A 27,494-nucleotide genomic window follows, 5' to 3' on the forward strand; every position below is an offset into this window, starting at 1 on the left:
ATTGTTCTCAAATTCTCACACATGTATATGCAAATAGCTAACTGCAGGTATCTGGACTATTGATTCTTTATCTCAATATAATGACGCGCAATAACAACGAATACTATATCTTCCGAGGATAGAGTTATATGCAACACACTTGGGAGAACAACTAAATATTGATACATTTATAGTACAGCTGTGCTTTCGCGTTTTTTTCTTTTTCTTTTCTTTTTTTTTTCTTTTTCTTATCGAAGAGGATCGAATATAATATGCTTTACGTGACGAAACATCATTCAGTCATTATGCCAACATTTTTTTATGTAACAGCTGTTGATTATTTTTTTTGCATTCACCACAAGGTCCCACGTAAATAATTTATCTTTGTTCTACGAAACAGTGATGAATTTGCTCGATAGTGATATTACGATTAATTTCTATGTAATATGTTGGCTTATGATTGACCAGTCGAAGTGGTGACTGCTTTTTCGACAAAACCATGCTACGAATTTAAAAACAAAATCTTACCTAGGTATTTAACATTTGATAATGATCAAACCGTTATAAATTATCTCTACAATATAACGTCATCGGTAGGATCGATTTACTTTAGTAACAACAGGGAGATTCAGGTAACAGTTTCAACAAGTTTTCACAACTTACACGCTACAATGCATCGATGCTGTGTCGTTATAAATTTCTTTTACATTATATATGTATGTATGTATGTATGTATGTATGCATGTATGCATGTATGTGTGTATGTATGTATGCATGTATGTATAGTCAAGCTGTCAAGGATATCCAAAGTTTGACGATCTTGATGATCAAAATTCTACAATTTGTAACGTTGCATCGTTCGTTAGATAATAATTGAAAAATGACTAGCATATCAACTTGCAAACTAATACGCAAATTGAATAATCATCTACCACGATTTTATAATTATTACCGATTCATTTCATTATCATTTATACATGTCTAATCAACACCAAAAACAAACTCAAAAAGTTCCTACGGTAGGTATAAGCGTATCTAAATGGACACCGTTCCAGATTATGTGGCAGCAAGTTGAACGTGTAAGAGCCCTAAGAGACTCTGCGACAACCTCGAATGACAACAGATGATAATCCCTAGTCTATTAGTTGGGAGACGCGATAAAAAAAAAAAAAAAATATTTATAAAATTTCTATGCTAAACCTTCTTTAGTAGCATAAAAAAATAAGTACGTACGTCAGAGACGTAAAAAGAAAATATATATATATATTTGCTGTTATCCGCAGCAAGTATTTTTTGTACGACAGCTGAGTAACGAGAACTGTTTTGTTCTCTGTTCAGCTGTACGTATATTACTTTTCAATTTGACTCTGCTGTCTCGACTCGAAAAACGAGCGACAGCGTGCGAATCGTCAGAGCTTGTCCTGGGTCATCGTTCTTTTCAGTTGCGGCACTTGCGAAGCTGGCGGTGGTCCGACGCTTGTGCTTCTTTCCAAGACGCACACATCACCCATCAACGGATGCGACACTGCACGTTTTGCTGATCTGAAAGAGCTACGAATTTAATATTTAATATCGATCGATCGTTACTCCACAGAAATACAGACAGTCAAATGTTTAATGTGAGAAGCCGTTTTCTTTTTCTCTCAGACTCTTTGGTCTGGTTCGTTAACTGTGCTTCAAAAGTCAAGTCTCCGTGAAAGAAGAATGATAATTGTTATTGGGTTTCTTCGGCATGCGACCTGTGGAGTAACGCTTAGTTATATTCAAGCTTTCTTGCACACAGGATCGAGTTAAGATACGGACATTTATCAGTCATTACTCCGGTAACTTGACTCAATACTGCGTACGTACGTGTTGCGTATAAAGCCTAGACCGAAGAGATCGCACTAATTAGCTTGAGCCTGCATTCAAGCTCTGTCTATTAACTTTTTTTCATATAAACGTAACGACTAATTAGTGCACTATTGGTAATTGTGCGACATATGCAAACAAACAGCGGTGCCCCTTCTATGGATACATTCACATTAAAGTTAAATTTTTATCCAGTTATGGTTTTTACTTCTCACCGTATCATTCATTTCGGTACACATATATGTATGTATGGGGTGTATAATAAAATACATATAGTATAACAAAATGCGTGTCTGTAAATCGTCAAGAGATATTTGACGGTAATTAAGGAATAGTAAGAGTCCCTAGACATGAATCGCGCTCTGCTTAGCAAACGAAGAATGGAAAATTTTGTATAATGGGGGAAAAAATATGAACAATCATTACCGGAGTAATGAATTGAATACAGTTACGCACTCTGAGAAGACTATAATATTTAGGACATGCAGAGTTTATCGCTTTATGTCAAGAAATGAAAGTTTTAACATGTAGCACAAAAATCTCGTCTTCCTGCATGTTGCCATAAATGTTGGCTCAGATATTTGATCTTGTTTGAACAACAGTCACCCTAGTGACTAGAGAATTTAGGCTTTGCGAAACAAAGAGTGGTGTGAATAATGCGATAGCGTGAAGTAAATCACAAGGCAAAACAAAGTGTTATAAATAATATTGCTGTACAGCTATGAAGCGTTTAAAATCAAGCATATTTTTAATTCATTTTTTTCTTTAATTCGAGTCGATATCAGGAAATATTTATTTACAAATGCTTTTATCCAAATCAGATATGACCGAAAGCTGTTAAGAACAGTTGCAGATAAAAGTTTTGTTGGTCGGGTTGTAATTTTGCAGGCGTGGATTTCAGCGCTGTGATCATTCATTGTCAATTGGTGAAAGATCGTCGAATATAATTCATCGGAAATGGAAAAACGCAAAGGAATACGTTGTATGTCCGCGAATTGTGGTGTGCCAAAATTTTTATTTTTATTCCTTTAAATTATTATTTTACAATCATCGTGCATGAATTAAATGCCACAATGCATTTTTTATAGTTTAATGGTCTTTGATTTAATTTTTTTGATTATTTTAATCTTTTCTTTGAACTGTTATACAGTGTTTATTTGTACGAGCAGATGTTATCTAGACATTGAACACTCATCTAAAAAGTTTTTCAACACGGACAGATCCTGTTTTACCTTCGTCGATAAAGTGAGACCAGTTCATTTCGGGAGTAAGCAATAAAGAGTTTATCCTTGAGATATATAATCGGTAGATTAACCACAAATCCTGGACATAAATATGGCTGATAGTAAAACGGTAAATCAGATTATAGGGTAGAGGCAGCTGTTGGTGGGAGCAAATAGTAGCTACGCTGCGCACGACATATCTTCATAACAGGTACCTGCAATCAATATCCTTTTAAGCAACTCGTTACACTAAAGTGCATTCGGCTGCTACTGTGTAAGCAAAATGCGGTGACAGCATATTCCTAGCAGAAAGACCCTCGCTGCTCGACTGATTTTCATTTATATTAATCGCGATTGCTTGCACGACTCGTTGCTTTTTTACAACGAGAAAACTTGTAGTAATTTCTGTATCCCGTTGTCTGAAGCAGCCTTTCCCAACCTGGGATTCGCGTTTGAGAAGACGGGTTGGAAACGGCTGCTCTAAAAGTTACACAGTACGTAACTAAAATGCCTCCGATCGTCCAAGCTGAGAATTTGATATACCGATAGAAAGACAATTTTAGTCGGTTATTTTTCATTTCGGTTGATCTTTCTGCGCGAGTAGGATTTGCAGGGACTTCGAAGCAAGATAGGAAGAGAAACAGAGAAAATAGTTACCAATGTGAATAAGTTAATTGCAGATAGATAATAGGCTTGTGTTAGATGTGACTAAGGTAGACTTTCCGCTTTAAGTACACGCTGTTGCGTGCCGGCGAGTTGACCGCTGTGTCGTTACTGGAACAGAGCCGAGGCTCGCATTCACTCACTCACGCAACGAATAGCATGCTCCAATTAAATAATAATAAAATATAGCGAGTAACCGGAATTTGGATAATAATCAGATTCCGCGGCCTATTTTTCCGAGTAACATTACGGTGACAAAGTACGTGATTTAAATTATCAGAGCTATATGCGATAAATCCAGTCATAAATCATGACGTAATTAGATGGTTTTTATATGCTGATTCGGTGCCCGCATCAAAATTCAAGCATCTTATTACGCCATGCCCCATGATCGGCTTATCTAAAAAAAGTTTATCCAATATGGCACATCGATTATCCCCGTTTACATTTTTCTGACAAGTTTGTTTCATTTTTCTTTAAAACACATATTGCCCAAATTGTTGGGACAAATGCACAAGACTCTGCTCTGCGCGATTAAATTTCAAAGCAGATGGTCTTCGTGTACGCAAGTGATTAATCTTGTGACACTTTGCCTCCAACTGATATAACAGAATCATTCGAATTATAATAAATTTTCAAACAATTAATATTAGACAAAATTTTTTACACTAAAAATATTCTGCAACTATTAGGGGCCCGATAACTTTCTAACGATTATATTAAATATTCACAGCTAGTGGCTACACAGTTATTACTTCAATTTTCTATTCGATTAATAATTCGTGTGACACAAAGATCCTTAACGAATATACGACACAGCTTCGAGTTTAATTTTACCTTCGACGGCGTAACGAGGCATTCTGTCCCGGTAGACCAAACTGACCCCTCGGTATTACCATTCGAGCATTGCCTTGCGCCGGTCTGGAGCCTCCGACCGCGGTCAGAGCGCTTAAGTGAGCGGCATAGCCTTCGTAGAGTATAGTAGCGAATGCTTGATGTTTCTTTGAAACTTTTCCAACAATGAATATTTGATTCGGTTTCAAATTTATTGCCGTGTATACGCTTATGTCCTTGTTACTTCCGTAAGCCATGTGAATGATCACGCCGTGTTCCTGCCGGACCGAAAATACTTTGATGTGATAACAGCGGCGAAAGAATATTGTCAATGATTGTAATCGGTAGTCTCACCTGAATCAGCGTGTTTAAATACGCAGCCTTGTGTCGAAGAGGATCGGTCGACAAACCTTCGGCAAAGGATACCAAGCCGTGAGGGAAATTATGCTGCGAAAGCCAGGAAACTACCTTTTGCTGTTGCATGTCGGGTCGTCCGGTGATATAGATAATCAGGTATCCCAGTTCTTGCCAATGTCTGATTACAGAACGAAACATTCGTCGATGAATGATAACTGCTTGTTCAATTCAAAGTTTCCGAACCAATCGTGTACGTACCTTACTATATCAACGGCGCCTGCTCTGACTTTCGGATCTCTACCCGTCACGGACATGCTAGCAGTGAAAGAGCCGTCGATACTGAATACAACGCATTCCGTCTTTGGTGGTATCACAGCCATGAAAAAGTCTAATGAAGTATGATCACCGCTAAAACGATTTCAAGAGTAGATCAGTAATCAAGTTCTCGTATGCATTTATCACTACATATCTAAAAGGGACTCGTTAACGTCATTCGCTGCTGCTGCTGCTGCTTTACTTTACCGAACAACCATTTTCACAGGATATATTCCATAGCCCAGTGCTTTCTCGTCGGGAATTTTGTACGCGACTCGACCAGTTTTGTCCGTTACTTCGGTAGACAAAAAAGTCCACTCGCCCGCCGGCGCGTCTTTCATTACATGTATGTCTACTTTTTCTCCTGAAATTAAATTAGTCATGACTGATTTGTAAGACACGCGAAAAAATTCGTCAATCATTCGTTTCACCGGGATTGGCTAAATTTTAAATTCTTCACCTGTTAAAGCTATCATATCTAAGAAGCCGTACATAAACCTCGCTATTAGTACTTGAGGAGCACCTTCTCTTACTATAACATCATTTGCTCTATGATTGGCAGCAGCATTCTGAAAATTACACGAAGCTTGTTTTAAAAAAAAAATTAAAATTCGTCTATAACCGAGGTATAGAACTCCGCAATAAGCTGAAAATTTGAACCTTAAGTTTAACGGACGTTCGTTTTTTATTCCATTTCTCTCTGGGCTGCCCTGGACGGAAGCATGTGAGTTCTTTTTCTTCGTTGCCTAGCATCGGTAAATCGAACCTCCCCAACTGTCTTAATATAAAAGCGATTACATCCGAAGATTCCCAATAACTGGCGTGAAATAGGTGGGGTAACACGTTTGTAGGAAAGTTGGCCAAACCTTCGGGACAGTACAGAGCATAGTCGATTCTCTTATTCCCCCACCACTTCTGCGTCACTGAAATATTTCACGATATTACAAAGCTCTGATCGACGATTAAGATTCTCCCTGAACAAACACGCTAGAAACTTACGGGCTGTTATCGCTTGCAACGGGATGTTATCCACGACTCCGGACATCGTACTCTGCAGAGATATCTCGGACATTCTTCGCATATGAGGCATAGGGGTGTTTGGCACGTTCAAACCATCGACAAACAATTGCGGATTGGTCTGCACAGCCTCCACTAAAATTGAATGTAAATCTGGCAATCGATCGGGGATTTAAATACCTTCGCAAATACTTACGCAGATGATACGGTTGCCCGTTTCCAAGCGGGTACTTCTGATATCGAGCAACGTTAACTGGAGGGAGAAGTGAAAACCTTGCAGAAATCAAAGGTTCTAAACGAGCGGCGACTGGGTCGGTCGGATGAAATAAATTGTAAACCTGATTTACCAGTGGCCTAGGAATGTTACTATTTTTGTCTCCGGTAGATGATATCTTTCTATACGCTAGGACGAGAGACAAGGGACTTCCAAACATAAAGAATTCACCGACCTCAAAGTCTAATTTGCAGTGGTTGAAATTATCGCTGAAATAAGAAAAACGAAAAATAGCATCGCAAAAGCACGGTACGGTTCGACGTCGACATTAAAAAGGTATCTATCTTTGTTTTACCTTGTCGAGGAAGACCTTCTTCTCGGAGAGGGAGCCGACAAATGTTTACCATCCTCGTTTCCGTCGTTATCTTCGCCTACTTGATTGTCAGTTTCTAAAATGCTATTCTCACTGTCGTGCCTAGACTGATATTGCAAAGATCGGCAGAGGGTGTCGTATCCTAATATCGAACCAACCGAATCGGCGACGAAGCATATTTGCCCGTTGAATCCACGTCCCTCTTCGCTCTTGATAAATTCTTGATATACTTGATTCGAGCCACTCACAACTCTTGACACCGAATCCTGATAATCCGGACTACAAGTTGCGAGCAATGGAATAGATCCGATAGGAATTGTGTCGTGCGTCACCTGCGGAGCGTCGGTGCAAGACGGAGAAACGTCAAAACTGTAAGGGCTCAAGCTGAAAGATAAATTTCACATCGACGTTAAGTTCTTTTGTAAAAATGCATCGTCAGTAATTACAAGCAACATTTTCAAATCGACAAATACCTCGACAAAATACAGAGAACTTCTGTGCATATGGAGGGACAGGAAACAAACTTAATCGCAATGTGTCCAACCATACTGGGATAATGTTGCCTCATGACGGATTCAAAGGCCCCTCTAAAGGTAGTGATGTCCGACTTTTTCGCCGTCAAGTCGACATTGGCATCTGAAGTCAAGGGTATAAATTCATTTTACACGTATTTCTGTCTGTTTGGAACAAAGCAGGTTTGTAATAATCACCTAGAACACTTCCGGCATGTAAGACAATGAGCAGAACGGTAGTTCTGCATGGCTGATTCGTTGGAGAATGTTGGGGCGAGGCTGGGCAGGACACGTCGATGCTGGCCGAAGACCTAATGTACAACCGCTTATTGCTCCTTTCGCTTGCCACGCGTTGCAAGTACGAATGTGAAAATATTGTGTCTTCTGCAAGGATAAACGAAGTTGGGTCTAGACGCAGAGATAGCTGGATAAGTGTAATAATTGTGACGATAATCTTTTAGCTGTAAATCACCTTGCTTATTGCTTGTCACGGCAGTCGGAGAAACCGTGTCGTCCTCTTCAGCTAGAAGATCCAAAGAACTCCATTTAGCTAATGACGAATTATCTCCAAAGTCCTCTGTGTAATCAGAAATGTAAATTTTTTTTTCTACTTTCATAGTCTTTCTACTTACAATGTACCAGTTTTTGTATTACTATTACTATTATTATTATTATTATTACTATTATTATTACTATTATTGCTATTATTATGTAACATAATCCTAACTCTATTTGCTAGTTCTAGTTATCTACTAAAAATATTGTCAACCTAGATATTCGTTTCTAGAAAATGTCTAATGATAATTCGACTTTCTGAATAAAGAATGAATGGATATCAACAATTACTAATGAAAGTGCTCTTTAACAGTGTACAAGTTTCTGATTTTGAAAATTGTTGTACTCAATTGTTCATACTATCGACAATTTCAACTATCTCGATCAAAAGATAGTTTATGTTATTATAACATCGGTACAGAAAAGCTATGAATCCAAGTGTATTGCGTGTGTGTGTTTTTAGCCATGCGGGCGCATGCGGCTGCGAAGTATATTTATTTATTTTTTTTTTGTCTCATGCTCTGCATTTAAGTTTGACATTGAAATTTTACAGAAAATATCAATCCGATAATGCTTGGTCGGTTGTTTATTAATTTATTTTTTATTTTTTACGTAAAATTTCTTTACCATACAAATGTTAATCCAAGATTGGAAAGAAGCCTTTCGATTCGATTTTATAATCATCTTTATAATTTATTAATGTATACGAAGTTGCATCGTAGTCTTTGAGATTTGTATGATTATACTATATTTTATTACCTACATCGCCTACCTTTGTGGATAGTAGGTATTATGAACCCAGCTGTGGTATCGGAGTGCGACAGAGAACAAAGAGAGAGTACACATAAAAAGACAGAAACTGAATAATCAAATCCGTCAATGCTAACTCGTGCTACATTATATGCCGCATTGATTATGCAAATAAGCAAACTTGGCATCATTTTTTTCAACAAATATTCGTCCCTCTATCCGTGACATCGCCTCGGGCAAGGATTCAAACGACTTCGTCTTTCTCGAACTCGCAAAGAAAACGAATAAGGATAATAGTCGTTGCAACGTAAATTAAACAATCTCGATCGATTGAAAAAATGATGCAAGTTTGAACATAATTGTGTTGTCTAGCTATCATCCAATTATTTTACTATCGATGCTCGACCAAATTCTTACTCCTATTCTATAATATGAAATGGGTATAATCATTGCCATGCGTTTCGGAATGCGCACATAGTGAACCGTAAATTACCTTGACAATCAAAGAATTCATCTTCGCTACCGGATTCCGACTCTCTGACGATACTCTCCATGCGCCAATTCGCTACTTGTATGTCAAAACTTTTAGCTGAACTCGGCGAATGAAGCGACGGGTTACTCCTCTTCCATGTCTTTTTGACGTCGCTCCTTTCGTCGATGAGTCTGCCAAGTGAAAACAGAGAGAGAGAGAGAAAACAAAAACGTAACAAAGATCCTAATCGGATATCGAAAACATATTTCTGATTTATTCTTCTTTATATTACCGGGGAGCAGATGATTCCGTCGGCGAGTCCTCGGGGCTTAATTCACCTTCCGAACTCATGGCCGTATTGATAACTGGAATGTCTGATTGCTTTCTGAGGTAAGCCGGACTCTGGGGGTCTTCGTTTTTCTCTATGCTTCCCAAGGTAGCGGCAAGAGTCTTGGCGACATCTTTGTCTTGAGACGAGGATACGTTGCCCGTTCCATCCAGCTGATCGTCGTCCGCCGCATCTTCTCCCGACTCGCCAGCCCCCATTGTACGCTGTAGCGCCAGTTGCGTCTGCCTCTCAATTTCTCTTATGTCCTCCATGGTTAAACCGTACCATTCGTCCTGCCAAGCCCACGCTTGACGATGAGCGCGAACCATTGTTTTTCGAAGCGCTGTTGCAAACATGATATAACGTAAACCTCTCTTCTTATTCCTTAAACTTATCGCATCCGATACAATTAATCCAAGCAAAAATGGTTATCAAGACCCACCGTGATCGTGGATGAATTTTTCCAACTTAGTTTGCATTCCCCAATAACGAAATTCCACTCTGCATATTTTGTAGGCGCACATCAGCGATTTGCCGGAAGGTGTTGGCTGCGACTTTCCCTAGAAAATAACCATTCGTGTACTTAGAGTCGACTCTTTCGGCACAGATCAGACTCGCTTGAGATCCTTACCTTCACATCCGCCCAGTATTCTTCCAGCCATGAATCTGTAAGCGGTCCGCGACCCGTCTTTTCCGACACGTATAACTTTGGGTCCTCTTCTTTCACATATTCGCCGTACAACTGATCCTTGACCAAGTCGATGACGTCTAAAATAATCGCACAGCAAATCACTTTATTAAGCATACAAATTTGGTCGTCAAGCGACGGATACAACGTCGTCCTACGAAATTCGACTCACCCACGATTCTGTTTCTCAAATCGCTGCCGGAGAGTTTGAAAACATTCTCCTGATATCCGTTGTCCGAATAATAGTAGGTCTCTATCTCTATAGAGAATTTCTCAACGAACGGACAAGTGTAGCGTGTCTTTGTGTAAGGATAAGCGTTCCAAGCTTCTTCTTCCGTCGTGAGAACCGATTTTGGTAAAAGACTTTTGAACCAAGCTGGCAAATGGCTACCGACATGGTATATTTTTCGAGTATATTGTCCGTTGCCACCTGGACCGTTGGTATAAGGTTCGTTGACAAGAATCTCAACGCCGCTGCCCACGCCTTTACTTTCTTCGCGTGATTTTTTCTAAAAGACAATAAATATGTGAAAATGAATTACACGTACATGTAAAAAACCTTCGCAAAGGTTCATCCGCTCACCGCTATCATGTAAAGTTGAGCTATGCGATATTCCTCCACCGTCAAAGGCAGAGGTATCCGATATTCTTTTATCAACATTTTGATCAAGATGATGTTCGATCATCCGTGCATTTCTGTGAAACAAGCAGAGTTTAAACAACTCAATTATACTTATAGCGCAATTAGTTTCATCGCCAGTTACACACCGCGATACACATTGTCCGTAACATTTGGAGCTTCTATATTATCAAAGACACATAGTGCACGCAACACGTTATGTGTTTTGTATAAAAATACGAGCCAGACGTCGAGGGTGCCGAACGACCTTTCGGCTTCCAGAGACTGGGACGTGTGTGTCTATATTTCTGTGTACAGGTATGCGTGTAGATGTACTCGAGCTTCTTTATGCCTCCTGTGAATCACACCAAGTGCCTTGGGGAGTACGCTCAGTCTTTCATGCAATTTAAATTCCCTGTACGTACGTTCGCTAATATTTCTGCCCTAAATATCGGTCTGAAAATATAATTTACCCAACGTTGACTTGCTCACGTGTAACGTTAAATTATTGAAAGATGAATATGAAAAAAATACACACCGTCAGACAAAATTGGCCCGTGGAACCTGATACGGAAGAATATCAATGAAAGATTCCATTAACGATGAAACCGTAAAATTAATTTAAAAGTATCGTAAACTCAAACGCTCAGTTTTCACCTCCTGTTATTATGCTTTGGATTTTTATGTTAATTTTTTTTATACATTTATTAGAGGCTAGCCTGTTTTTGCTTTTGTATTTCATATGTGAAAGTATTTTGAGACCGTAAAATAAATAAATAAAAGGGAGAAAAATAACATTAGACATTTAAAAATCCGAAAATCGCTGGCTCTTTTCTATACTTGTAGGTATAATTGAAAATGATTCCTAAATCCATGAAATCACTTGTACAATTTTTCCACAAGATAAGAAAATTGGAACGAAGCTTCCGAGGTATAAACCGTATATAATACAAGTTGAACCCATTTTTTTAATCATTTTTATACCTTCTAATTTAAAAAACCGAGCAGATCCGTTGATCGATCTTTTTACACGGACACATCGCTATTCGCTTCTGTACTATACGTCTGTTCGCGAATGAGGGCAGGCGATGAAAAAAGATTTACACAAATCGTCGATCACCGGCAGTTCGTATAAAATAAAATAAACAGCCGCGACTGCATATTTTCGCACGATGATGAGGTGTTGTAAAAAACGTATATGTATTTATACTGCGAGTAACGGAGAAGATCAGCTGTGAATTGTACACGAAACGAGATGTACGTACTGAGGGAATTTCGGCAAGGATATGAATATAAATTATAACCCGTTGCTAATTCTCAGCCCCTGAGAAACAACGTACAATAACAATTATTTAGTTCCACCCGCATACATTATAGGTACGTATACGGTAAATATGTATCTCAACATCTAGCCTGCTGCTGCTGCTGTCCGACATACACATATTATTACACCAAAGAGCTGGTGCATTTCATAATTGAGTTATCATCATCAACGAAGCAAGCTAATGTACTGCGATTGAATTATCAACTCACGGTGTAGTATATATATATATATAAATATATACACACTATGTACGTAAATTATTACATCTATTTATACATACATGCGTACGTACATAGGTGTACATATGGGGCATTCCACGCCAACTCAGTAGACGGTTGACCACGGCGTTTTTCAATTTCACCAAGGATTTTTCATACGTTAGTACGGCCTTTTAAAAGCCTACGAGAATGTTTTCAAATTTTTTTAACCACTTGTCTTTAACCAATGATTTTTTAAACCTATCTCAAAAAAACCCAAATTGATTTTTGTGAAACGAGAAAAAAAAAAAAGCATACGGTCTCCGAAATGAAATATTTTCACGCAAAATTCAGAATGAAACATCGTTTTTATCGATTTTTTTCACATCGTTATCTCTATTTCTAAATCGTTTTTTTCTATTCTCGTACATGTGAAAAAAAAAATTTCCAACACTTTTTGAGTTATCATTTTTCACGGGTGTTCTGAAGAAAAAAAAAAAAAAAAATTATTTAAACCATAGAAAAAAATGAGGTTCTACTCTGAATGTTGCGTGAAAATGTTTCATTTCGGTAACCAAATGTTTTTTTTCTCCTTTCATAAAAGTCGATTTGGGTGTTTCTGAGGCAGGTTTCAAAAAATCCTAGGGTAAAGAGGAGTGATTGAAAAATATTTGTATAAATTGTTGGAAGCTTTTCAGGGGTCGTACCACGGGTCGTACTAACGTAGAAAAAATCCTTGGTGAGATGGAAAAATATCATGATCAAACGTTCACTACGAGTTGGTGTGAAAGGCCCCCCATACATGCCTATATTAAAACTGCTGGTATAGTAATTCGGGCGTGAGATTTGAGTGAAGAAAGCCAAATGATAAACAAGCTGAGATTTACGTACTTAGCAGTTGCATGCGTGTGTGTATGTGTCCAGAGCTCTACACAAAATTTACAATCCTTCCTGCAGCCAATTTTAAACGTTTCTCTCGTCTATAATAATAGCAGAAGAGAATTCGGACAATTTTCATACAGCTTGCTGAACGGTTGTGTATGTGTGTGGGGGTGTGTGTGTGTATGAGTGTGTGTAATATACAATGGAACATTATAAACTGAGAGGGGGAAAGGAATAAACACATAAGTATGGAATACCGAAAGATAAATTGACTGCGAGTGTACAAAATGAAAGGGAAATACGCGCAGGATATAAGAGAAAGAGAGCAGAGAGAGAGAGAGAGAGAGAGAAAGAGAGAGATAGTCTGCAGGCTTTACAAAACATCTTTCAGACGTCAAAAATCGATCGGATTATCTCCGTATTGCTGGATTATACTCACTCTTATCGTATTACTCCAAATACATATATATGTGTGTGTATATTCATATAAATAAGAAATCGGATCAGTGAGTTTTCATAATTCTCTCTTTCTCTCCGGAGCCCCGAGATTTTCTTGAAGAGAAAACGCAATCAACAATATTTTAAAAAGATTCAGGATCGATATGGTTTTGAAATAAAAAATTCTTCGCCAACGATCTCTTAGACAAATTAATACATGTTTAAGTATAGTATGAAGAGATATAATTTAATTATGATGCGGTAACGACTTCGGCCGACGTCTCACCGAAATGATGGAAAAAGAGAGAATCGAATAACTTAAAACTAATTTCAAACTCGCTGTAAAAAAAACAGAATTTTTTTTTTCATTATATTTCACTTTCTCCCGCGATGATAAAGTCTCGCGCCCAAATCGTGTGATAAATGTTCCATAGTAAAATAAAAAAAAATACACACACGCACACACTTTCATAAATTGAAATACCAGTACCGTATATCTTTCGCACATTATTATATCTTTCGATAAGTAGTTTATACATTAATTAATTTAAACTGACAGAATACCGTAATATATATATATTATGTGTATTCACCTTGTCGGAGAGGGGAAAGAAAAGAAAGAATGCAAAACAAAAAATAATAATAACGAAAACAGTATATCTTTTACACTTTAGGTGACACCAGTAAAATCACTTTCTTTTATCATTTGTCGATTAATCGCAGATTCGGCGCGTGATTAAGTCCATATTATTACACACGTATGTCGTAGATTTATAATAAGCGAACAAACCAACGATCACATTAAAACACTTTGCGTGCGCGTGTGTGTGAATTTCTCTATGTGTAACAACAATTACTTCTTACTCGTGTGAGCCAATTTTAAAAAAGTGAATAAAATTTACTATTATTCATTATCTTTTATCAGGTAATGAATTCGATTTATGTCGATCGATCATATTATCATCCGATCTACAGGTACACGAAAAATTAAATTCCTGATACGAATATTGAAGGGGCTGTGGATGGGGGGGGGGGGGGGGGGGGGATAAAAAAAGTAGGTATAATAAGCAAGTAAAAGTTTTTGACGCGTGTAAATTATACATACACAATGATTAATAATCGTCGATATAGTTATTTAACGTAATACGTAAATAAATAATAATAAACAACGTGTAACACGTATGACACGCATGTTATTCGTCCGTATATTGTACGAGCGCAGGGTGTGTTATGAACGTCGTACAATGTTTCGCGTTCATTGCAGCGATATGTTTGATAACGGTTCGAAAATTCGCGATTGGGTATATTTGAAAATAAGGTAGAAAGAACGACGCGACGCCGTCGAAGGGTTTTACGCTTCTGATTCCGGCGCCGCTTTCGGCGGGTCTCGAGGTCCGCGGGTACGACCGACGATGTACGCGTGTATCACGCCCCCGGCCCGGCCAACCGGCCGCGAAGAGCTGCCTCCTCCTCCTCCTCCTCCTCCTCATCCTCCTCATCCTCATCCTCATCCTGATCCTCATCCTCCCGATCCTCATCCTCCTCTTCCCTCCTCCATCCCTCTCCCTGTGTCTATTGATCGGCCCTCCGCGACGCGAGACACCCAGTGAAGAAGAAGAGGTGGAGGAGGAGAAAACTGCCGGACGTAACGTTACTAACTACTACTGTTACCGTCGTAGTCCAGGGTGTGTACTTTTTTTCGGCGACCAGGAAATCGTTACGTTTAACGGGGTTTTTTTTTTTTTTTTTTTTTTTTTGAGGGGGTAGAGACAAGCCAAGGATTTTTTTCACGACCTTTTTGACGATCCACAACTATACGTGTATTAAGAAAATTTTGGAACGTGACTTTTTCAAATATTTAATAAATTATATGACAATATGTTTCGCACTTTACGTTAAATGGGTTTATACGTACAAGAGACTGCATATTGAAATGAAAAGACCAAAAAAAAATTACATATAAGCGAGTATCGATATTCTGTATTATTGTTGAAATCCGAGGTACTAATTATCCTGAGAAGTAAAATTTTCAAGTTCGTTAGTAAAATTTGACGTGACATTTCACGAGGTTTGAGAATTTTTAGGTTCTTTTTTTCAGGTCGTTAAACCACTCCCGCGTCGGGCATGCGCCTACACATATAGAGGCATGTAGACCAAACACGTTTTGTTTGCATGCCGCGTATGCATGTATCTGATAGCTCGCAGTGTGTGTTAGGCCTGGCATTGAAAGAAGGCGCGACAACTTGGATTCTCGTTGCAAGAGGCATTGAGATGACGCTGCGATGATTTAAGGGCGGGTTTTTGGCGAGTATGAGAACGAACTGAAATTGGGTCAAAGAATCGAATTTCTACGGATTTAGTATTGCGCTTTCGTAAAATCCCTGCAATATTTTTTCCATTTCTGCGTCAAATGAAAACGTATCGGAGTAGTTTTGTTCGGAATTGCTTGTACGTATAATAAAATTACAAGAAAACGATGTGAAATTAATTATTTTTTGGGATTAAGGTTGTCGATACTACATTTTCTCGCAATTACATCGCAAAATTAGTTTCTTTGGTTAACTGAACAATTTATTTTTTTTTTTTTTGTTTTTATTTTAATTAACATCAATTCGTTGTTCGGCGGACATCGAGTTATCGCGATACATAGTTACAAGAAAATATATAGTAACGGTAACAGTAATTGAAAAGAACAGTAACAATTACTGGATTATTTGATTGAAAACGGAAAATCTAGTTTTCATTATTTACCCAGCATTAGGTTTTTCGGTATTGATGAAAGATGAAAATGCGTCACATAGTCAAGGACTTTGTACAGTAATCGCAACTAAAAATTTCTCTCCGCGATTCGACGCGAAATAAGGGTTTTCATGAGAGTTCGACGAGGTAAATATGTGTTACAAGAAAACGAGGTTCTTCAAAATTCTCTACTCCTAAAGTTCCCGAGGAATCTCATTAAGTCGTACGACCTTCGACTCTCATATTCCGAGTACACGTTAGACGCTTCGTTATACATATGGGGCATTCCACGCCAACTCGACCAATGATTTTCCCTCACCATTCTTGACGTGCTTCAGAATTTTTTATACGATTCTCGGATCACAAGAAAGGACTCCTGAATTTATTTCAGATCTTTACTTACAACCGTTAATTTTCTATGATTATTCGAACTCGTTAAAAAATTGGCATTCTTAAAAAATCTCGAACAATTTTCAAAAATCATATTTTTCGTTTCGAGAATTCTCATTTTTGTCTCGATTTTTTGTTCTTTTGAACACACATCTTGAAGAAATAAAACGGTGTCTCAACTTTCCGAAAATTCATAAAAGATTACCAAAAAACCTGTGTTTGGATCTGAATCTTTCGACCCAGAGACACAGAATTTTTGGTAGTTTTTTGAGAATTTTTGGAAAGTTGGAACACGGTGTTTTGTTTCTTCGAGATGTTTAAAGTAAGAAAAAAAATAAGATTATCGAGAATTTGTTGAGACTTTTACAAAATGCCAATTTTTATATTGCTTTGGATAATCAGAAGAAATTAACGGTTGTAAGAAAACATTTAAAAAAATTCAGGAGTGCTTATTTGTGATCCGAGAATCGTATAAAAAATTCTGAAGGAAGTCAAAAATGGCGAGGGAAAATCATTGGTCGAGTTCACATGGAATGTCCCATATATAAACACACTCTCATATCATATATCATACATGATGTTGTTGAGACGTGATTAATAGAATTATTAATTCGTGCAGGCAATCCTTTTGAATCCACCTCAGTAATATACATACATACATATATATATACGTGTTAAAAATCGGCGAATAAAGTTACGTAGTAGTTGAAAAATTGACTTACTTATAAAAAATGAAATCTGTCCTTGCCGCAGATTGTTGCAACGTCACAACGATGATAATTAACCGTCAATTTTCACCGGCGCTAATAAACTCAGCGATTAACAACAATTACGCCGTCGATTCGGTAATTTTTTTTTTTCTCTTTTCTATCTCATTTATTTATAAATCCAGTTACTTTTTCTTGTCAATTTTTTTTCCGTTTACCATCACTTTAATCCTTTCTGCAGCTAGGCTAGTGTCCTGAATTACGCGAAATCCGGAAAGTACAGAAATCTGATTAATGAACGCCTTGAATAATATACGACAATAATATATAGCAAACGACTTGGTACACTAAAACGATATATTAAATTATAAACATTGAATATTATATGCATGGTTGAAAACTAGCACGGAACATGAATTAATTAACCCTTAAAATCGGGTGACGCGTCTGAAAGAAAAAAAAACAAAAAAAAAAATCAGAAAAGATCAACTATCGACGAAAACGATCGGCGCTTATCGGCCATCTTCAAAGGTTCAAAGGCTCTTAAAAGCCGACCGAATCCCTGAAAGACGCTGCAAAAGCAGGTCCGATCGTAAAGTGTAAAATCCCGCGAGTGTCTGCTGCGACACCTTCGGCCTTTCGAAATATTTTCCACGTCACTTCGTGCACGCGTCATCACGCTTCGATGACGTATGAAGAACGGAGAAGAAAAAAAATTATTGAACAACCTTGAACCGGCTTCAAATCGACTCTGACGTACGCGTAACATAGCTTTTCGTTTCTTCTATTTCCTTTACGTGCAGGTATCGCCGTCGACGCTCGACAGTGGATAATAAATAATCCATAAACAATCGTTCGATTCACGAATAGAAATGAAAGTAAAAGAAACTAAGAACAATTAAAAACCAACCTCTTACGTTCAACTGTATATACCGGAAAATTAACATCAAAATTCATCGTACAATCAATAATTGCATATTATATAATTATACAATATAATCTATGTGTACATATTTTCGTGAATAATATTCACTCCAAACATGATTTATATATACTATGCGGTATACTTTCGACGAGTGAAAAAATTCTTTGATTTTTAATTAACGCGGCTCTCCAAATAAAAATTGTATACTGACAATAATAATAATAATAATTTTCACACATATACATATGCATGATCAATTCGGCGATGAGTTTGTTTTCCATTCTTCGTCGCCTGTCCTCGTCGTCTTCTTTACGGTGTTCGGATCTTCGGTTTCGTAAGCATTTTTCACAGGGTTGTGAAAAAACGAGTGATTCCCATCCCCCCGTGGAAAAGGCTGCGCGCAGTGTGTCCCGCATTTGTACCACGATCAAACCATACACGAGTATAAATTTTTGAAGATAATTAGGTTCTTGGGGAGTCATTTCGAAGGTAAAGAATAGATCCGTGTCGCCTGTTTCGCCGAATTTCGAAAAAAAATTCACTGTCCGCTGTGTCTCACTTCAAAGTTAACGTACTTTCAAGTACGTTTTTCGCAAATCTGAAAGCGAAATCGAAAATTCGGCAAAACAGGCGACACGGATCTATTCTTTATCTTCGAAATGACTCCCCAAGAACCTAATTATCTTCAAAAATGAGGAAATGAGAGGGAAAATCGTGAGTCTCTGTTCGCGCGCGCTCTTCGAGGCATAGGCAACGCCCTTAATTATAAACTTTATTTAGGTTGAAAGAAAGATTCTGTATAAAAGGATGAGCGTTTTAGGTTTTGTGGAAAATCGCGCTGACTTGATTTTTCACGGTTCGAGATTTTTTTCTTATCGCTCACATCAATCATAACGTCAACTTGCGTCACTAAGAAGACTCGCACTTGTATAATATTAAGTCTCCGGTTGATGCTTGAGAAACGTATCCGACGATCTTTTCATTATTAATTCAATCTCACGAAATAGTTGTAATTTAATACGAACTTTTAATTAAAGAGAATAAGATTCCCGGTTGATATATCCTTGCGTTACGGATCGTGATCTTTGGGTTGAACGTAAATGTTAGGAAAGAAGTAATAAATAAAATGGAAAAACGACCGAACGCGATCTTCCGCGTAACTTGAATCGATTGTCTCTTGACAGAATTTTTCTTTTAACCTGAACAAACTTTTCAGGGGATTTCAAGGTGAAAAATTGTAAATTATTTTTTTCCAACACCCTAATGTGTATATATATATATATATATATATATATGTTACATAAGATGTCGCTCTGTTTCATCTGCAACGATATTGAAATTGTAACCTCGCTGCAATTATTATTACACAATTAGATCGCTGCAGCGGTTCGCGTGCTTCGTATGCTCGCAATCGGATCGATGAAACGGCCATTTTGTCAAACGTAGTTATACACGCATAACATGATTGCAGATCAGTTACTTACTATGATCAAATAAAATCCGAACATAATCCGTGACAAAAATAACGCACGATGAAATTAAATTCAGTTTAATATTTCCTCCGATATTTCTCACGGGTTATTTTTGTCTCGATTGTTTTAACACGAGTTATTGACAATGACACGTTAATAACGTTAATTAATGGTTCGAATTATACGCGCTTCGCGTCACCTTGTTTCTTATGCAGAGATAGGAATAAGGGACGAATTCCTGCCTGGGTTTAAGTTGCTCCTCCTCGACCCTCGCGAAGACAAAAATCGCGGTTAAAATCCGCTCCGTGATGGATTTTTACCCGAGCAGATATTTCTCGTCTATAATTATTTTTATAAAACGAGGTTCACAGTCGAATTGAGAATTAATACTTTTCGAATTTAATGCATTTGTCAGATTAATTATACAAATTTACGAGCTTACGATAATTTTACTGCAAGATTTTACGTGCGTACGTGTATTGATAAGAAAGTTATTGAAATGAAAAATTGATATCCAAGCTTTTCCAGTTTGTGATTAAAAATAGTATATTTTATTCTCGTAATAATGATATAAATTTAATGAGCAGCTGTTCCGTGATAAAATTAATTGACAAAAGGTATTGATTACACGCTCACCAGCCTCGTTAACTATCATCGAGATATGTGAAAATAAATTAATGACCAGCGGCTGCAGATTGAATAGATTTATCTTCGCGTACGTGTAATAAAAGGTAAAACAAAAAAAAAAAAAAAGTGTCGTATACACATTTTAATTGATTTGGTAAATTATACACGTACGATAAAGGCATTATAAAAGTGTCAATTTATTAAACATCAACGAAGTTATGCGGGGAACAATTTCGAGAAGGTGAAAACCAGAGAGAAGGTACAAAAAAAAAAAAAAATAAAAAGAAAAGATAAGTTAACATTCAAATTGTAAAATTTATAACAACGTAATTCCGTATATCTAATAATATGTAACTACGTTACTCAAGACCCAAGCCAACTTTAGAACGTTATTTCCTCTGCGCAGCGTTACGTTATGCACAATTACGACTCGAACAAAATTTTGAGAAAAAATGCAACAATTAAGAAACAGACTCCAATCTTGGTTTTAGCAAAAAAAGTGAAACATTATGCAATACATAATACTTGTCTCTGTGAGACCCCAAAGTTTTTTTTTTCAATCATTCTTCATTTTACTTGCACAAACAACCGTGATTCAAGCACGCTGAATCAAAAAATGATGCGTGAGAGTCGGTTCCGGGGTCAACCGGACCCCGTGCTTTCACGTCTCATCAGGTACATGTGTACGCCAACATACTGCGTGATACATCGGGAATTGGGGTGGTGTAAGCATTAGTTTACAACATCGACGATAACAATGTTTACAAAAGTTTTCTCCCCCTCCTCATTCTCCTCGTCGCGATGCTGCCGAGTTTACATCAGCTATTACCGAACCTCTTAATTATACACCTCCTGCACTCGCTGCTAAAGACGACCTACATATACTTGTATACAAACATACGGAGAGAGAGAGAGAGAGAAATCATCCGCATGCTTTGCTAATAAACTGTATACACGCATACAGGGGGAAAGGAATTCTTGAAGCATCAAAATAGATTTTGATGAAATCCATTTACTTCAATCTAGTGTCCCTTGCTTTTTTTTTTTCTAATACGATGACTCGGATAAAAAAAAATAAAATGTCGATTTAGTTGGTTCAGCGAAAATGAGTCGGTCGAGCGAATTCGCTGATTCAAGAAAAGCCTTTTTTTACAGCGACTGAGTCAAGTATAGATTTGATTAGAGTGAATCCTTTCATGCGTTTCCGAAAAATCACTCTCTGTCAATTTTACAGTGACTTTTCATACAACCGAGTTTTTCGTGCCGTAATAATTTACCGCGTTTCAGAACAGATTTGAAATTCGTGAAATTTGCGATTCTACCTAGACTCGAATAATCGAAACATAACGCCAACAACTTTAGCATCATCGACAAATACTCTGCGACAGCGGTGTAATGTCGTATAATATTTATCAAATTCAGCCTATCTTCTTGCGAATTTTCAGATTTTTAACCAAAGTTTACCGTTCGCTCATTTCAGCTTCGAAAAAAAAACAAATTTTTTTTTTCCAACGGTCATACTTTGTCAACAAGCCAACGTTTCGCGCTGTGCGTCAAACTGTGCGACGCTTTAAATTTTCAACAGCCGATTCGGCGATGCGATGAGCGGATAGTTGGACTACTATCGGTTCATTCGCGATTCGGTGCCGAAAGAGAACAGAGCCGCTGCATGATCCGAGCATAAGAGCGCCTCCTCGGTGCTACCCTACGGCTACGGGGAAGGTTCGACCCGTCTGGTAGAAATGTCAAAGGTTATACCTTCACGGCGCAGGACGCCACCCATCCTGACCCCGGATGCCTCCGACCCTCCTAAATCGGCCAAGACTTGTTTCATAGACCGACCCTGCGGGCTGTTATCTCCGAAAATTCGTCGAGTACGACAAGAAGGGAATAAATAAAAAGAAAATTAAAAAAATATTAAAAATCAAACGATATTCCGCGTTTGGTAGAAAAAAGTTTACACGAGTTGGAGTGAAAAATAAAAAGAAAAAATTCTTCGTTCATTCATGATACCTGATATATCATTATTATCATTATTATCATTATTGTCATTATTATTATTGTTGTTTTTATTATTATTAGTTTTGGTCGAAGCCTTGAGAATAATTAATAACTCGAGAGAAAGACGTTGTAGGATAGTTTTCTGAGGAGGATAAAAAAAAACACAGCCTTCGGGCGTACGAATGCTCGTTAATTACACAACGTGTTAATTAGCAGAAGTCAACAGCGTCAGAAGGCGTCTTTGTTTCTATTACGTAGCCTGGGGTACGATATTACGTAAAATGTACTCGTACAATGAAACCACACGAAACACGCGTTTCACGTGTTGGAAGAAAGAAATAATTTTACAGTATGTTGTTTGTTTTACGAACACAACTTGCTGGTACATTTTATACGGACGCAAGACCAATTATCTTCTTTTTTCCAACTTCGCTGCATATTTATAAATCATACACGTTTGGTCGATTGGTCGGGTTTTTATCTCGCCAGATTTAAAACGAGGATCTCATATATTTCAATTCAATTGTATTTTCTATTTGAATGTTTTTTCACTTTCGAACAGTCAGCGACGAGTTATAACCAACGTTTTCGATTAAATAGATTACTTTTCCCGACTAATCGAGTATAATCGATTATTTTTCCTCACAATCGGTTTTTGTTTTTCTACTCCCATGAACGACGCGATGCAGTGTCAATTTATGTGATCAGAGTATCAATTATTATCATTGTCTTACTTACTAAGATACCTATTTGATATAACAAACGAAAGATGAATGAATATTTTCACCCGAAATTGAAAGATATTTTGAATGAAACTATAAATTATCAAAAGACGTTTCCGCCATTAAGACCAAGTCTGAAATTTACGAAACTTTGGTTTCAAATGCACCGTTTCAAAAAACTACGAAATAATCGATGAGTCGATTGATTTCTACCGATTCAATCGAGTCGTGTTCGATTATTTTTTGGACTCGATTAACCGATGCATCGACGGTACAGTCCTGATTTCAATGTTTAATCGAACACGCGATCCGTCGATTCACCGTAAAGTTCGCGTGTCAAATGAAAAACTCATCGTCCTCTAAAATCGTTCAAATCTACACGCTTGAAGAACGAACGACCATCTTTACAATATTGTCCCCGAGTTTGCTTGAATAGATGGAGACCGAAGAAGATAATACGTAGGATAAATGAAGAGTGAACGAGGTCTGAAGTGTGTTGAAATATTTTTTAACCGTTTAAAAACAAATTCAAGATCTTGATAAGATAATTATACAACCTAGCCGAATCGGGGTATTACATGTGCAAAGTGTACAACGAATCGATATCGAATGAACACGTTTGTAATAATTATCGTAACGAATTAATGTTCACTTCAATTTTGTACTCTTTGTATAAACAAATGTTATTATACAGGGTGTCCTGAAACAAACAACTTTTGTATGACACATTTTCCAACCGAACAATCAGATCGGCTGAAAACGTAATGCGTCTTTTAAATTGGGACACACTGTATATACAATATATGCATAAATAGGTACGCTGTGTAATAGATATTTAATACACATATAAATGTAGCGGTAACCTTCAGGCGTAGATATAAATTTTAGCAAATCGTGTGGTCGTGTATGGAATATGTAACATACGTATACCTACATCTGCCTATTATTTTAACATAGATGATGTAGACAATTAACCGCAAAGAAAAACTAAGGCAATTCGTTGATTATTACAAGGGGTTGTTGTGCAAAAGCGCTTTGATATATCTGGGAAACTGTGCCAGTCGAACAATTTCTTTTATATGCTCCGACACACACACACACACACATATCGTTCGAGGGGAGAGAAGGATCGATCCACTTTCGTGCAATGCCGTCAGCTCTCTGACGTCACAACCTTGATACGACGTTACGTCATGCAAGAGAAGGAAGGCGAGATATGACGTCAACAACGGGGGTGATTCTCCACCCTCTCTCTCTCTCTCTCTCTATCTCTGAATCCCCTTCCCGCCCCTCAATTTTCGCGCCCCAATACCCTTGATCGAAACAACCCTTGTATGCATTGTTACAGAGTCGTACGCTGGTAATATTGTGATTTGATAATATAATCGGGGGTTTAAATTGTTGAAAGAATACGAACTAATTTATCTTGTTAGGTATCAATAAGAACCGTTTCGGGGTGAGTCGATAATGAGCCGTCGATTCAATAGAAATTATTTTCATTTTTCACAAAACTCTTCACCAACGCACCTTATGCGAATATGATGATTTCGTTTCTTATTTCTCGCACGACAAGACGGTATGTGCGTTTTTTTTTTTTTTTCTTTTTCATTCCTTTCGTTCGTTCTTTTCTTCACACATCAACAATAACGTTAAATTCAGTTTTCAGCAAGCGCAGAAGATGCGTATATCTAGAAATTCGATATGCTATCGTTTATAAAATTTATTTCTGTCCTAAGGTTTTGCCGGAATTTCGTAAACAGCTAGCTCTCATTTGTTATAAACAATAAAATATTAAGAAAAAAAAAAACACACGATGTATAACAATGTAAACAAATTCAATGTTTAAATTAGTGAAACAAAAGTACATAATGCGGTGTATCGCCTGAATTTTGTTGATAATTCGACAAATTTAAACTGTGCGAAATCCATCGACTAGACATATTTTGTACAATATGCAAATATATGATAATGATATTGTCAACGAATTGTAAATTATTATACATTTCTTCGTGGATGGGGAATAATAATAACAATAATGAAAAACATGAATAATTAGATAGTCGTTGCAGCAGCAGGTGAAAATATTGTGTTGAATTCCGGGTTAAACCAAGGGTTACTATTGTTGTTGTTGTTATACGGATACGCGATGTTACGGGTATATTTTCCAAGTTTTGCGATTGTGCAGCCGCGTTGTCAAGAATGATGAAAAAAGATGAGAAAGGGAAAAGAGCAACAACATTAAACATGTTTTGCCGTCACAACGATGAGATAAACTAATAATAACTACGGTCGGTGAAAAAGGAATGGATTTCAACTCTATGTATATGTATATATGTATATATACGTATATATGTCGGCGAAATGAACCGCAAAATATTGATAAGCGCTCGTTTTTCCGAACGACATTATTTATACGGTTTATATGCAGGAATGTATAAATTTATGTCAGACGAGTGTGAAACTGACGTACACAATATAAAACATGAAACAATACCACGCCGCTAAATAAAAAGCTTATTCACTGATCTTCATCCCGTTTTCGATACGTATAAATGATAAAGAAAAATGTCAGGTTGTTTCTTTTCTCTCTTTCTCGAGACGCGATAAATTATTACACTCGCTTTGTATCAATGCCTGGGATAGATTTTTTTATTACTCTGGAATAAAATACTTACTTTATTAGCAAAGTTTGGAATTTTATATCATATACGTCTATATATATATACATATAATATATATACAATCAAGTATCGAAACGGTTTTTTCAGGCGGGTCGGGATAATTTTTTTCCGCTCTCTTTCGCAATCGCAATTACACAATGAATGTGAAAATACTGTTCAACACGAAGCATGTAAGACGAATGATACCTGTTCAAAGTATATATGTAGTGATCAAATATTTGTACAAAGAGTATAATTACGATACAGTGTTTCGATCTGCAAAATGACTTTGATTTTCAAGTGTATATAAACCGGCAATCCACATTGGAATTATCCAGTGGTGGCATTTATTATCCTTGGTATTTATTTACGCTAATCTCGTTTTAAAGCTGATCAAAGCGTTTCACAATCCAAATCTGCGCCATGTGGTTCAATAAACATCCTGGATCAGTGTCTCTTTATTTCCGAACATTCGCTAACTAAATTTACAAGAAACACAAGCGTACAGAAAATTGGGCACCATAATTTTGTATTATAGGCGGAATAAAAAAAAAAACAATTAATCATTGCCCGACGAATTTTCCGAATTATTTTATCTGTTATATCGATCGTGTATTTTCAACAAAGTGTAGTATAACGAGACGGCGTGTTCGTAAATCGCACGGGTAAATGTTTGCATGTGGAATTTACGTACACATTTCAACGTACGTACCAATGCTGCATAAATAAAACTCGAAGAAATGCGAGCGATACGAAGAGAGACTAAGGTAGAAAGAGAGAGAGAGACATTTTTGGTAAAAATAATTTCTACCATTTTATAAAAAATTTTTGGGAAATTGTAGCACTTGGTAAAATTTAATACAAAAAAAAAAAAAGTTGTAAACATGCATAAATTCTCCCAAGAATTTGTAGATTTTCATGAAATTTTCGTGACTTTTGTCGGTAAAAAATTTACAATATAATACAATCTTTAAAGAAAATTAACAATTCTTTGAGTAAAAATTCGTAGCAGTAGAAATTTTCACCAGGGATCAGACACTCCAAACACATGTAATACGTACCAATGCATAGACGGTTTTTAGTATTCGTGAGGCGGGAGCAATCTTTATCCACTTATCAATAATACGACGGCACAGAAAACACGCATTTATCCAATCAACGATTAGTCTCGGTTGGTTTCATCTGGTTACTTCCGACCACCGCATCAGCAGCAGCAACAACAACTTCTATCGCATAACGCAGAGCCTTGCCGGGCAGCTGGACGTGTAACGCTTGCGATGTAACAATGTCGAGTACATTGTTCGAACGACCAAAGCCTGCGTAGGAATGGCCTGCAGCGATACGTGAATACTTATTTCCGATTCCCACTAGTTGACTCGGCGTCGATGGATAAAAAATAAATATACCAGAGTATAAAAAGGCCGGAGCTTTACGCTGGTGATATTTCGAATATACGATGCCTGTTTTAGATGACGAGAGGACGCATTGACAAAAGAACGTCAAGAAATTCCGGGTCCGTTTGTAAAATGGGTTGCGTTGTTACAGTTGCAACATCGCTCAGCAGGAGGGAATTAAGATTTTCGGACGCGTGAATTCGAACTTTGCATCTTCGATTTCAATCCCCGAAACGCGAATGAATGTTACGTTGATAAACGGGTAA

The 27,494-nt window shown here is 37.4% G+C and overlaps 1 protein-coding gene across 10 annotated transcripts; it reads right to left on the reverse strand.

Moving 5' to 3' along the window:
* Positions 1–199: 199 nt before the first annotated feature.
* Positions 200–27,454, reverse strand: LOC107226165 (protein retinal degeneration B). Of its 10 annotated transcripts, XR_006904524.1 has the most exons (23): positions 26,896–27,454; positions 10,715–10,827; positions 10,304–10,640; positions 10,075–10,211; positions 9,886–10,003; positions 9,408–9,786; positions 9,137–9,306; positions 8,666–8,695; positions 7,811–7,915; positions 7,537–7,722; positions 7,300–7,462; positions 6,809–7,210; positions 6,436–6,722; positions 6,222–6,374; positions 5,883–6,145; positions 5,683–5,791; positions 5,430–5,586; positions 5,166–5,315; positions 4,905–5,085; positions 4,554–4,828; positions 3,711–3,827; positions 3,063–3,268; positions 1,386–1,521 (listed from the first exon to the last, which is right to left on the reverse strand). XR_006904524.1 is itself a non-coding variant. In XM_015666922.2 (22 exons), exons 2-21 carry the CDS (start codon positions 10,790–10,792, stop codon positions 3,752–3,754), a joined length of 3,756 nt encoding a protein of 1,251 aa, XP_015522408.2. In that variant the 5' UTR covers positions 10,793–10,827; positions 26,896–27,454; the 3' UTR covers positions 1,388–1,521; positions 3,711–3,751. The 10 variants fall into 10 exon arrangements, 8 of the variants coding, with proteins under 8 accessions (XP_015522398.2, XP_015522365.2, XP_015522373.2 ...); XR_006904526.1 differs by lacking the exon at positions 3,711–3,827; XM_015666922.2 differs by lacking the exon at positions 3,063–3,268 and having other exon boundaries at positions 1,388–1,521.
* Positions 27,455–27,494: the final 40 nt, after the last annotated feature.

Source organism: Neodiprion lecontei, chromosome 5 (assembly GCF_021901455.1).
Source record: "Neodiprion lecontei isolate iyNeoLeco1 chromosome 5, iyNeoLeco1.1, whole genome shotgun sequence".
NCBI lineage: Eukaryota > Metazoa > Arthropoda > Insecta > Hymenoptera > Diprionidae > Neodiprion > Neodiprion lecontei.